Source organism: Calonectris borealis, chromosome 7, assembly GCF_964195595.1.
Source record: "Calonectris borealis chromosome 7, bCalBor7.hap1.2, whole genome shotgun sequence".
NCBI classification, from domain to species: domain Eukaryota; kingdom Metazoa; phylum Chordata; class Aves; order Procellariiformes; family Procellariidae; genus Calonectris; species Calonectris borealis.
In genome coordinates, this window is record NC_134318.1 from 28,877,020 (window position 1) to 28,890,417 (window position 13,398).

At 44.0% G+C, this 13,398-nt stretch overlaps 1 protein-coding gene and 1 long non-coding RNA gene across 6 annotated transcripts in view; one reads left to right on the top strand and one right to left on the bottom strand.

Annotated features, from left to right (window-relative positions):
* Positions 1–1,002: 1,002 nt before the first annotated feature.
* LOC142084335 (uncharacterized) lies at positions 1,003–8,924 on the bottom strand. 4 transcript variants are annotated; one of them, XR_012674334.1, is made up of 5 exons: positions 8,816–8,924; positions 5,901–7,897; positions 5,473–5,567; positions 2,967–4,691; positions 1,003–1,067 (listed from the first exon to the last, which is right to left on the bottom strand). It is a non-coding gene; the product is annotated as an uncharacterized LOC142084335 (long non-coding RNA). The 4 variants fall into 4 exon arrangements; XR_012674333.1 differs by having other exon boundaries at positions 1,013–4,691; XR_012674331.1 differs by lacking the exons at positions 1,003–1,067; positions 2,967–4,691 and having other exon boundaries at positions 4,714–5,567.
* Positions 8,450–13,398, top strand: part of FBXW4 (F-box and WD repeat domain containing 4) — a 63,860-nt gene continuing 58,911 nt past the window's right edge. The window contains exon 1 of one of the 2 annotated variants that reach the window (XM_075154890.1): positions 8,450–8,949. In XM_075154890.1, the coding sequence (XP_075010991.1) occupies positions 8,684–8,949 (266 nt within the window). In that variant the 5' untranslated portion in view covers positions 8,450–8,683. The remainder of the gene's footprint in view (positions 8,950–13,398) is intronic. The other variant, XM_075154891.1, reaches the window with a different exon arrangement.

Sequence of the window (13,398 nt, forward strand, 5' to 3'; positions counted from 1 at the left end):
AACAGCTGGACTTCAGCTTCAATAATGTATATTTTTTAGAGCACGTAGCAATTCAGATCAGATACAGGTATTTCTGCACTCTTCTGTTAAATCAGGTCTCTTGCCAATAACACAATGAGAGGCTGGTACACTATATTAAAATATTAATTACCAAGCCCCTTTCTTTTGACGGGTCTACTAAAGGTACTTCAAATGGATATGTGAGAATTGATCAAAGATTCTGCAGGTTGTTGCCACTGCTCACTGGGCATTTCAAACCAAAGAAGAACCTGACTCCCATGAAAAAGATACTGTGTTTTTACAAGCAATAAAAAACCACTGGTCACTTGATTGCTATGGGGATGGATATAACTAAACTGGGCTTTCTTAAAGCAGAGAGCACGATCTAAAAGAAACAAAAAAAGACATGGGAGAGGGAGGGAAAGAGCAAGCGAGAGAGAGCTGAATTGATTTCAGTCTGTTCAGGTCTAGCTGGAAAACACAATGCAGCGAAACGGTCCCTTAGTCGGCAAGCTTCTTTTCCTAGGTTTTTCCCATGGTTTGAAGTGGAGAGGGAGGGATGGTATTAGAAAAAGCGTGTGTGTGTGTGAGAGAGAGAAGGCTGTAGGAAACACAGAGAGATGAGAGACATCATTTGGAAGGGTGCAAAATAGTCCATTCCTTCTGGGGAGTGGAAAACTTTGATGTCCATGTCTCTGGTCTTAAAGTGGCAGTGTCAGGTTCAGGCTGAAAGGCCCTGGTATTCGAATCTTTGTCTGTGCTTGCGCTCAGGACTTTGCCTGTGCGCACACCTGCACATCCAAACACCTGCTAGGGCACCCACGCAGCAAATGGGCCTTGTACTTCAGAGCAGGCGACAGAAAATAAGCAAGTAGATGGCTTCACTGACTCCTTGTACAGAGGTTCATGCTGAAAAAAAAAGCACATTTGTATGTTTGTGTGCATGGAAAGAGAGATAAGCAACAGAAAAAAATGCTGTGGGCTTTACCTCTTTTAACAAGTCATTCTCTTCCTGGCATTACTAATCCAGTTATAAGGCTCAGAGTGTGTTACAAGGCTCAGAATGTCTAAACAGACGAAGAAGCAGTTACAGGTAAGGAGAATAATCTATAAGCAGCATTGTGATTTGTCAGTCATCACATACTAGTAAATTCTGTTTCAAGAATCACAACTGATGTCTGTAAGTTGGAAGCCCTTTCTCCTCTGCAGAGTTACGGGCATCTTGCACAGCCTGGCTGCTTTGTCCTTTGAGATGTATTTTGATATAATGCTACTAATAATTCAGGCACACTAACAATGATGAGTCCACTGCAAGCCTGGAGAAAAAGAGAAAGAACAGGACCAAATTTATCACTTGTGGCACTCAAGTGGATTCTGGTAAGAGTGATCCAGAGTGCAAGTGGCTCTTTCTCCTTTCCTCCTTTCCAAGAGCAGAAAGCTTTGCTGCCTGGGAGCTGCGAGGGCTCATGTTCTGCTGGGTAGTGAGTTAATCTCACTGGAATCTGCACCCAAAAATTGCACCAGGCACTAACAGGCTGCAAAAGCAGAAAACGTATTTGAGAATTATGCAGAGTTTCAGATCAAGCCAACGACAGATGTAAATGTTCCTGTGATGGTCTTGGACTGTGAGGTCTTGGTTTCTAGCAAGAATAGAAGCATATGTGCATGGAGTGGCTTGTGGGTCCTGACGGGAGACAGACAATGGATCAATTTATGTTCAATTGACAGACCTCCTTTACTGCAGGGAGAGATTTTGGCCTGAATCCTTGGAATGTCGGCATTTTCCTTCCCAATGCTCATTTTCAGTTTAAATAGATAGAGTGAAAGGCCTATTTTCATGGCAGGTGGGCTAGAGAAGGGAGGTTTTAATGATTCTTTATTCTTGGATTTATAATCTGACATGCTGCACGCACATGTGTTTGTCACAAAACTGTGTGAGGTGCCCACCACCCATCCACGCATTGTCCAGCAGATGTTAAAGCCATCAAGTGTGTTTGCTTCCAGTTCCAAAGGAAAACATTCTCTATTTTGGGATGTGGGATTTTTTTTTTTAAACTGATCTAAACAAACAAACAAAAATAGTCTTGGAGAGGTAGGGCTTACATGATCATAAGAAACCTGTGTAAATGAGGATCTAAGGCCTGTTCCCTGACCCATAAACTGGGTTAGTAATTAGCTGTTCCTGCAGTTTGTTGTTCTCGTCACAAAACCTGAGGTTAGGCTGAGGACTATTTAAAAATCATGTCCATTAGCAATACGCGATATCTAAACACACAGTTACTGCAGTGACAGAGCATTAGTTGCTCCTTATAATAATACCTGGGAGCCTGCAGTCACAGCAGAGGTCATGCCATGTGAGGTGCTGTAGCAGCATAGAAAGCACAGTGCTCTCCCCAAGGGGTTTACAGCTGAAGGCCTCAAACCTTCATCCCAAACAGATGAATCTGCTAGATGGGATCTTGCACTCGCGTGGTGCTCTGTTGCGGGACTAGGACCTACAGTGCATGGACAGGGGGATACCTTACTCTATATTTTTTTAATATACATGTGTGCTTCATTAATAAGAGAATAGAGGGTAAAATTTGCCTTATGGCTTGGCATAATCTGAACTGAACAGAAATAATGGCTGTTTCTAGCACCAACCGGATTCCTGTTGCGGCACTACAAATCTCTTAACTTCAGATTGATGAATTCTGTGTTTCAGTGATGAGGTAAAACAGAATTAACCAGCGAGAAATAAAAAATGGCAGCCCCCTGATCGAGAAATCCTGCTGTGCAAGAAAGGACTGCTAGTGAAATGTCGCCTCTGGCTGTAGGGAAAGAGAGAAGGATGCCTAGAACTCTAGTAATTCTGCAAATTTGTAATTGTTGCAGGTAATTAGGCTCTGTCTTGGTTGCCTGGTCAAGGCAGACCCCAAACTGCTTGTGGGATTAGGTTTGCTCACTTTCCTTGAGCAAATTATTACCTTGTAAGTGATATGATAGTGGAGCACCTCCAAGAGCAAGGGACCTCTCTGTACCCACGGGCACACGAGGAGTCAGGACACTGTCAGACAAGCTCATGGACAGGCTAGGAACTGCATGAAGTAGGCATGTAGGTGGAAGGCAGACGCAGGATAAAACAGTATCATAGTCACTGCTACACCAAGGATACTCTTACACTGCTTTATAAACACTCCCAAAAGTTTTTGAACAACCTGTGGAATTAATGAAAACTGAGCTGAAAATCTCTAGAAACAACTTTGTAAGTCTTGATCTTGCTCTCAAAGAAGCCAGTGGGTATTTGAATGTTTAGTTCCTCAGGCTCTAAGTATGAAAGGAAAAAGCCCCTAAAATATCTTCATAGGTAGCCCCTATAAAAGAACAAGATTCAAAAGCATTCCTTCAGGAGATCAAGGACGGTCCAGCCTTTGAAGCCTGGAGGATTGGGAAATTTAAAGATCTTTGTGGCAATCATATTGTGCCATTAGAAATCTACCATTTGGAATTGTAAAGTGTTTAAAAGGAATGATTCCAAATTCCACAGCTGTCTGGTGAGTGACAACTTGATGTGGCCTGGGGGGGAGGAAGAAGGCCATTGTTGAGAAAACAGTTAAAATGAACATTTTCTGAACAGATGCTTTAGATAATACTTTGATAAATGAGGTTAAAAACAAATAAAATATTCTGGGTGACTTCCAGAAAATAACAGATTAGTAAAACAAACAAACAAAACTCAAAATGCAAAGACAAGAAATGGGTATATGGCTGGTACTTAGCAAATAATAGAGGATTGTTCAAAATAAAATGAATGAAATAGAGTCTGAACCAGCAAGATGAGACAATTCTGCTGGCTATGGGAGGTGATACATTTTTTTTATTGCACTGCAGTTTTGCCAAGCAAGAAAGCTTCTGGAAGGCTCGGCTGTTCATTTTGATACTCTAAAATATTTGAGAATCCATTTTTATTGCCTTTTTTCCCAAACCATTCAAGCAGTTCGGCTGCTGATCAAAATACAAAAGCATTGCATATGCCTAGCAAGTGGATAATGAAAGCAATCCCCTCAGTTTAGTATCTTTGTCAGCAGAGTGTAGTGAGAAAAGGAAACAAACAGCATCACTGATGACAAACTGATTTATGGAATTGGTTTTTTTTCATAGCTTTCAGCATAATTATGACTAAAGGTCCCAATCCTGTGGCTGCTGAGAACCTTGTAGGGATGGCTGCTGGCTGGGTGCCTTAGTACTTGTTAAAAGCTCCTTATAGATGTGGTTTGGAAGCACACAGAACAGGGTCTGTTGGGATTATTTTTAAGGGAATTTTTTTCCTTGCCCTTTAACAGGACCCATACCAAATAGCTTCTAATCTTGATTTCTTCTGGCAGACCTTTTATAGATAAAACCAAATCAATATGTATAATTTGGGATAAAAAGGAGAAAATTTACCCCCAAATTCAGCATAACCTTTTAATTTTACCCTCTTTAATCCTTTGATAATTTTTGTGCTTCTCCTGCAGAAAAGCAATTTTGTTAATCACCTTTGTGCCAATCCCTGCATTCCTGACAATAGCGTGAACAGCTTCCATCAAAGTCTTTGATGTGGGAAAGACACACACACACATATAATCTGAAAACAATTCAGCTCCTTGGTTCTCAATGGTGAGCACTCTGCTTTAAAAGAGTGCAAGTTCTGTGGAGGTTTCTAATCCTTTCTGCCAAACAGAAGAGACACAGTCAGGTAGCACACCTTATTCAGAAGTTAAAATAACATGTTACTCGCTCTCAGAGAAAATCAAAACAACTCAAGATCAAAAACAGATTCCGCCAACCCTAACGGGATAGACTTTCTACTCAGATAACTCTTGATCTAAGTGTGTAACAAGTAACCTGCTTTAATCCCTCAAAGCGATGGTGTTACAGATAAGTACTGTAGTAGCAGAGAAGGTGTCTTAAGTTTCAGAAATACACAAAAGCATTGGTTGGAAGGAAAAACAAAACAAAGAGCTGTCCACATGTTTGTGTCTTTAGCTGGAAAGGTGTATTTGAGGGCACTGCAAACAATAAAACCCCTTGAAGACAGAAAAAAAAAAAAAATTGACAGGCAGGTATTGAAATGGTGTTTCTTCCAAGCTGGGTTTCATTGACTTACACTGTTAAAGCACAAGTTTTACGGTATAAGCCCCCCGATTTTTAGCTTACAAACCCTGCAAGACATGATGCTGGAATGATCTGCTATGTTAGCACAGAACCCTACCCCATTTTCTAGAGGTTCAGAGTGGTCATGGGCCATGAAAGGACTGGGATCTTTGACTGTAAGATTTGTGAAGGATGCATTATTGACTTTCTGATTATACTGCACTGAGCACCTGCACTGAGTCCTTTATTAGAGTGTGAACAATGTAATGGAAATAATCATGCTACACACACAATTTTAGTAACAGTTCAGAATCTTCCTTGGTTCTTGCTCCTGCAGACACCTACATACGTACTTACTTCGGCATTGCTGGGAAGACGAGTGCCATTGTGTTCTTAGCCTGTGATGCACAGCTTTGACAGCTCCATAGCAGTCACAGTAGCGGAAACCATGCCTGAGAACAAGTGTATGCAGTTGCAAGTCCATTTCTCTTAAAACACAAAGAAAATAACCGATGATATCTATGTTTTAGGCAAAGAATAATTACTGTTACTATGTTGTAAGGCAATTATCCGTACTAGAAAACAATGCTACATTTAAGAGCAACATATCGTAATTTTTTCTTCATATTACTTCGTGTCCACTGTCTGGAGCATATTTGATCCTCTCCACAATTACTGCATGCAAACACGTTTCATCTTAGCCAAATATTTCATAGTTTTTTATACCTTGGGTCACAATTTGGAAAGCACTAAGGCCCTGCTTCTACAGATGCACTTGTCCATACCTTGGTCCTGGTATCCCAGAGGGTCACACTGCATGCGTTACTTTGCACCCAGGCTTCTTCTGGACTGCACCAAGTAGTCTCCTCGGTAAAGTGGCACGGCCACAGACTGGAAACTACTGTGCACTGGAATACGGGTGTCACACACTGCAGGGAGACATGCACGATGCAGATGCAGCCTCCATAGAGTAACAGAGCCTAAGACCAGAAGGAACCTCTTTGACTGTCTTAGTCTGATATCCTGAGTTAGGACTAGCCAGGTCAATTCCTGGTTTAAGTTTTAGTAGTTGTGACCTAGCCAGGCTCTCTCTCTAAGGGAAAAAAAAAACCCTAATATTGTTTTTTAAAAAAATCCAGTAATGGTGAATCTACCATAAATCTTGATAAGCCGTTTCAACAGTTAATTTTCTTCACTACAAAAGCACGCTTTATTTATGAATTTGTTTCCCATCACCTTCTGTCAAGAGATCTTATCTCTTTGTCTGCTAAATTGAAGGTCCTGGTATTACCAGATTTTTCTTCCTGTTTCAGTGCTCGTAAGGTATGATCACCTCGCACCTTAACCTTCTCTTTAGAAAGCTAAGTAGACTGAGCACTTTGGGTCTCACTATAAAACATGTTTGACAGTCCTGTAATCATTCTTACTCCTCTTCTTTGAAACCCCTCTAGTTTTTCAACATCCTTCTTGAAATGTTGGCTGGACAAATTATTTCCAAAGCAGTCACAACAGAGTCAAAACCAGAGGTAAAAGAACCTCCCGGCTCTTGTTTGTTTCCCAGGACAGCACTAGCCCTTTGGTCACAGCACTGCAGAAGGAGCTCACGTTCAGCTGATTATTCATCTTAATTAAGTCTTTACGGAATTGCAGCTTTGCAGGATAGAGTTACATCCTTTCAGTGTGACCTACATTCTTTGTTCCTAGATGTGAGACTTTACATTTGGCTTGATTGAAATACATATGATTTGATTATGCCTAAACTTAACATAGGGTTATGCAGCCATAAGCATCCATTGCCTCTTGCCCCATGCTTTGTGCCTTCTACAAAGCTTTGCTAATAATGATTTCAGAATTTTTTCAGGTTTCTAGTAAAAATATTAAATAGCGTAGGGTCCATAAGCTGTCTCTGTGGGATCATACTAGAAAAAGACCAACTTGGTAATAAATCTGTCTTTATAATAACAATTTAAGACAGAGAAGTCATTCAGCTTCTAATAAATTTAATTTTTCAGACTTTGCTGAAATCTATGAAAGAGCTAAGTTTAACGTCATCAAAAAGATACTAAGTTGATATAAAACTGCATTCACACCAAGTTTCCATAATCTCATTTTAAGCAAAATTTGTTATATTACCTCCCTTTCAATTGGCTACTTAAGTCTTGTACCAGATGTGCTGTTATTTCACCTGAGCTCAAACTTAGGTTGAGAAATTTTTAATTACTTGGGCCATCTGATTCACTCATTATAAATGCTGATAAAACATTTGCTGACTTCTGGAACTTCCCTGACTTCCAGGGTGTATTGAAACTCGGTGTAAATGGACCAGACAGTTCCTCAGGCAGCAGTTCTGAACCTCTCAAATACGAGGCTTCCGGAGTTGGTGATTTAGTCAGATGAATATTTGAGTGCTTGAGATTACACAGACAAGATGACCTTCTGGAACAGGATGCAAGTACTGTCTAAAGGCCTGTATGCTATGGTAACCTCATTACATGCTGAAATTTATTTTCCTACTCCACTGTGCAAAAGGAGATGTAGACTGTGGTGGGTAAGTGATAGCTGTTCAAAGCATTCTAGGCAAATGATGAACTTCTCATAATTTATCTATTTTTTAATTTTGAGGGAGAAATTTCCCCAAGCATTTCAGGCTTCCGTGGAGTGGAAAGTACTATAAGAAAGAATAACACAACGCTAGACTCGTATTTTCCTGCTCCACTGTCTGTGGAGGGCTACTTTGCCATTTTGGACCAGAATCCTTCTGCGTTGTCAGTACTCCAGGCTCCTGTGGATGGCAACAATGACTCAGTTATTATGAACTGGTCTTTCATGGTGGTATGCTTGTATATATGTACACACACGTGTGATGTGTGAACACTTTTCGGCCCCTGCTCTGTGGAGCCCTGGAAGAGGGAATGGACTGCATCGACGGGTCCCTGTGAAAAGCCAGCCTGAAATCCACTGTAGCAGGGCCAGTTCTCACATGGGGAAGACCCTTTCTTTTATGTGGCCCAGGAATTTGGGAGCATTGAAAACTGCTGTGCAGCACCAGATGACCCCTGCTGTCACTTCGTGGGTGACAGGCGCTCCTGACCCTGCTCAAGGATAATTAATGAGCATTAATCACTTTGCTGTTCACCTTCCTTTGCAGGGGTGCAGTGCCTAGCTGGGGTTGCTCCAGGTGGTGGAGCAGATGCTCTGGTTACCTGGGATCACCGTCCCCACCATTAATTATTCACATTATTAATGAATACGTGGATCAGGTGATGTTACTAATCCCAGCTCGGAAGAATATGGGCCCGTGCATCGGGTTGCGGGGGGAGGGTGGGGGCACTTGCGCAGGGGGAGTCCCAGGCTCCCGTTAATGAATTAATTCGCTAACGAGGGTGGGCTCGGCGGCCCCGTGCCCCCTCCCGCCCCGGTAGCCGCCTCCTCCCCCCGAGGGGGGGAGTGACAGGCAGCGGCTCCTGCCCCATGTGACTGGGGAGCGGCTGCCCCCGTCCATGGCTTGGCCTCCCCCGGGCAGCAGCAGCTCCGGCTCCCGGGGAGGAGGGGCAGGAGCTGCTGCTCCATGGGGAGGAAGGGCAGCCCCCGATCCCCCCAGGCGGAGGGGGGATCCCGGGCCGCCTCCCCCCCCTCCTCCTCCCCCTCCTCCCCGCTCTGGGCCTTACCCGAGGAGCTGCTGCTCCTCATCTGCTCCTACCTGGACGCGCAGGCCTTGGGCCGCCTGGGCCAGGTCTGCCGCCGCCTGCGCTTCCTCAGTAGCCGCGATCTCCTCTGGAGGCGCATAGCCCGTGGCTGCCTCAACTCCGGCTTCACCCAGCTCGGCACCGACCTGTAAGCGCGGCCTTCTCGGCGGAAGGGCGGGGGGGAGGCGGCTGTGGCGGCTGGGAAAGGCTGGGGATGCTGCGGCCTAGCTGGTTGCTAAGGGGCGTTCTGCGCTCCTGGCGTAGTCGCGAAGGGGGGCTCCCCGCTGCCGTAAGGGGGCGGAGGGAAGGGGGGTGCTATTCTCGAAGCGCGGCTGCGCCGTCTTTAGTATGCGCCAAGAGGGGTGGCGAGGGCAGAGGAAGGGCCGTAGCGCCGGGCCCGCAGTGGGGCCGCCCCTGGGAGGGGAGGGACCGTGTGTGGCGGCCCCGGGGTGGTGGGGCCTGACCCCGGCTCTGCCCAGGAGGGTTGGGGGTTTGTGGGGAGGCGCTTCTTGTTCCCGCGAGGAAGCGGGCGAGTATGGCGGGGGCTTCCCAGGCCCCCTCAAAGCCAGGCCTGGCAGGAGCGGCCCTCAATTGTTGGAGCCTGAGGCCCTCTCCAGATCAGCTCGGTCCCCCAAACTCCTCCCAACAAAATACATAGGGTCGGGGGCTTCAAGCTAGGGCAGGTGGGAGCACGAGGAAACGGACAGAGCTGCTGTGTGCAGCTGGGGTGACTCCTGTGTGACTCCACGCTCCCTCCCCGCTTCTGAGCAGCGGCCCCTGCCATGGTCTCGAAGACGCCTCAGAGAAGAAGCTGCAAGGGAGCAAGGCCTGGGCTGACGTCTTGGGAAAAGGCTGGAAAGTGGGCTTACGTACATTATGAGGTGCAGGAGCCTTCGTGGCTCCAGGAATACATGTTTCTTAGATCCTCCTGCTCACAGAGCAGCTTGCTGGTATAGCTGGTGATGAGTGTCACAGAAGAAGTGACTCTTGGACTCTTGTGGCTTCTGGGTTTTAAAGATTTGTGGATAGGGGTTGTCTTTTTTTTTTTTTCTCTCCCAGTTCAACAGTACATCATAGGTTAAGAATTGGTGCGAGCCCTCTTGGCTTTGCTGTGTGTAACACCAGCATCTCTCTAGATGAAGTGCTTTTGGGGCTTGGGCTTTGGCAGTGGTTGGTTAGGACCCAAAGATTGCCTTTCCTCTCTCAAATTTGCTAGCATATGAAACGCCACTCGGAGGCAGCCACAGAATGTGGACTTTCTTTGCTACTTTAAGGATCCCAAGAGGAAATTTATGTTCTTAGGATCTAAGAATCCCTTTCTATGGTTTCCCTTTAGCTGCCAGCCCAGGATCTTGTTTGTCATCCAGTGACTCAGTATTGTTTCTGTAAACACTGTGTTGACATGAATCAAAAGAAGAGATGTCAGGTTTTGAGGCCTATTTTGCTGTCTCTTATTGCTATCTTATCAATATCACAGACTTTAGAGAAACAATTATGGCTCCTGCTGTCAGGAGCAGAACTTCAGTGGTGCTGAAAATCCTTGTGTTGGGTTTTCAGGCCAGCACTTCAACCCATTCAGTCTTCACAGCTTGAAAGTTAAGCACAGTTCCCTTGGAAGTCAGCTGCAGAATGGCTGTGCGTTGGACTCTGTCTGCTGTGATATATGATTTTGTCTCCTGAGGAAATGAAGTTCTGTATTTTTCATTAAGAATAAGGTGATACTATGCTCCTTCAGTTGCAGGAGGGATCAGGTGTACAGCAGAGCAGGTGCAGCGTATGTAAGGACCACCACTTCCCCCTGCAGAGGAATGCAGGTCTATAAACAGCTACAGAAGTAGTTTGCTAGGTCAGAGGGTTTAAGTGAAGGGAAGGCTGCTTGAGTATCATAAGCTCCCAGGGACTTCAATGCTGTTAAGTTCGCTATGAACAGGGTTTTTTTTAGTAATTCTAGGATGTGCTTTTGTGCTGAGTCCTATTTTCAAGTTTTCTTTAAACAACTCTAGTACTGAGTGCTGCTTTTAGCATTGGTCAGCACTGCCCTGGTCCTAGGGAGTTCAATCACGGGTGACACACCAAGTGACATTACAAGCTGGTTATGCAGGAACTTTGAGATATATCTGGAGGATGAATCCTTTAATTACTTTTAACTTCATGGAAGGCTCAGTCAATCTTCAGTTCTTTGAAATAGCATGCCAGATCTTATGGAGAATACCTAAAAGCCAAGCACTTGTTTTCCCTGTGTGGAGATCCAGCATCTGGCGACGGTTGCAGGAGTTTTGCTCCAGTAGGGTAGACAGTTCTGGCAACAGATAAAAGACAAGGACATATCGCAGTAGCGGGCGATCTGGGTATGTGTACGTCTCTAGAAGAACCAGCATGAGTGCATATGTTGAGTTGTGGTACAGCTGTAAAATTTGTACTTAACTGAAGAAGAGTTTAATAGTCTCTGTGGCAGCTTGAGGGTTTTAAATAGCCATGTCTCTACCATACCACTTGCTCCTCATGCATGTCTCCAAGATCAAGAGCAATCTCCAAGATTGCTGCTCTTGCAATTGAGGTAGTGAGGTTTGCAGAGAGGTTATATTTCTTTGACTAACTGACACAAGCTGGGGAGAGGGTTGAGGTAAGCTTCTGGACACAGAGTCTTTCTTCCTGATAGTAATTCTAAGTAGGAACCTGGTAGGTTGCTCATTGAAGGTTAAATTGGAGCTGAGTAGGTATTTAAGCTAAAATATCACTGGGTAAATAGAATGGTGATGAAGATGATGGGTAGCTGGACCTTCTTGATAACTGTGCTTTCTTAGTGATATAGAGTAAATCTTGAGTTTGTAAGCTTAGCTTTGACTCACTCAAGAGCTGAAGCTTCTGTTGCACATTCTGGATAACGTTGCATAAGGTGAACATTGGTTTTGGCTTTTAAGAGGTTTTTGTGCAATACTGTCCGCGACTGAGAAAGGAAAGGCTGGAACCATTTATGGTAAATGTACTTAATGAAATAACATGCATGGTTCAAACATTAGATCTTAAACTGATGGTCCCTGGGAGGCTGGCATAAGTTAAAAACTAGTCTAGGGAGTATTTACTGTTTAAAACAAAAAAAAAATTTCTCAGAATAGTTTGATCATTTCTGCTGTTAAATGGCTTTTGATAAGCCATCTGTTAATGCTTTGTAAATAGAGATAAATTTGAGCCTAGAGTGTAAGATAGCTGTGAAACTTATCCTCCTGCCCCCACTTCTCCATTTTTTAAAAGGATGATTAACTTGAAAATGACACCATTTCTTTAAAATGTTGTTTCTGTTAGGTATATCTTCAGATAATTGTAACAAGAAGATCAGAGGGAACAGGCTTTAGCTTGTATGTGAAACAACTGCGCAGTCAGCTTGCTTATAAAACTTCATTATGCTGAAATAGGGAAGAGGGAAAATTTATAAGAAACTGCTTGCAAAACCCTAGCTGTTAGCAGCATGGAAAAGAGAAATTGTAGTATACCTGAAATTGTTTTGATTTAATTTTTTAAATTATCTACTTCTCATCCTGACTATCTACCTTTAAAAATTGCCAGCTATCTTTATCTTGGGACACATACTTAGGCTTAAAAAATGATAAATTGATTTGCTAATGTTGTCAAAGGAAGATGTGCACTTAATCCCAGACACTAGCTGTTATGCTGAAAGGCATATTCACAACGTTGACAATCTCATATTTGCCCTTTCAGCTAATCGTGAGCTGTGGGTGTAAGCGAAGTTAAGTATTTAAGGTATTGATTCAATTGTGCACTTGCAGAAGAAGAAAGAAGTTTGCTTTGAGCAATGTTTCTGTACACTTCATTCCTTACGGGGTGGGGGGGAAATCACTGGGTTTGCATCAGTGTGAATTATTGTATATTAGGGACAGCAGGGCCTGACTTGGAAAGGTTCTTAAAGCACATTCTTAGTGTGAAAAGTGTGCTGTTTCTTCTTTGAGCCAGCAGTAAGCAAATGCTTAACAGAATATTGTGTCAATATTATGGAAGTACAGAGTGGGTTTAGATGGATGTGGTTCTTGGCACCTGTCCTACAAATCTTTCTATGTCAGGCTGCTGCTTGTTCTCTATAGTCGTGTTAATTTTATGTATAGACCTGTACTGCAACAAGACCTTGTCATGAGGATGGTAAAAAGATAGTCCCTATGCTGAAGATTTTTGCTTCACTCAGTCATAGGAGCAGCTGAAGCAGGAGTCGAGACCTGTCTTTGTGACGTGAGGTGAGTGGAGCATTTTTGTTCCAAAAATGCATGGCAGCATATCACAGAAAAGCTAAGGCTTAGGAACGTTTTCTGCAGCTAAAGTGTAGCTGAGCAGTAGCACAAAGCCTTTGGGGTTTTGGCGAGTATAGTGATATTGCAGTTGCGTCTGGTAGTCTGTGTCTGTTTTGCCAGCTGTTGTACAGGCCCAGCAAGAGCAGTCTCTGCCCTGATGAGCTTGCTGCCTAAATAGCCAGGGTAAACAAGGGCTGGGAGGGGAAGCGGAGGCAGAGAGAGATCAACCAAGCTGCCCTCTGTGCAGCAGGTCAGTGTCAGAGCCAGGAATAGCAGAGGGTGCTTTAAGCCTTCATCCA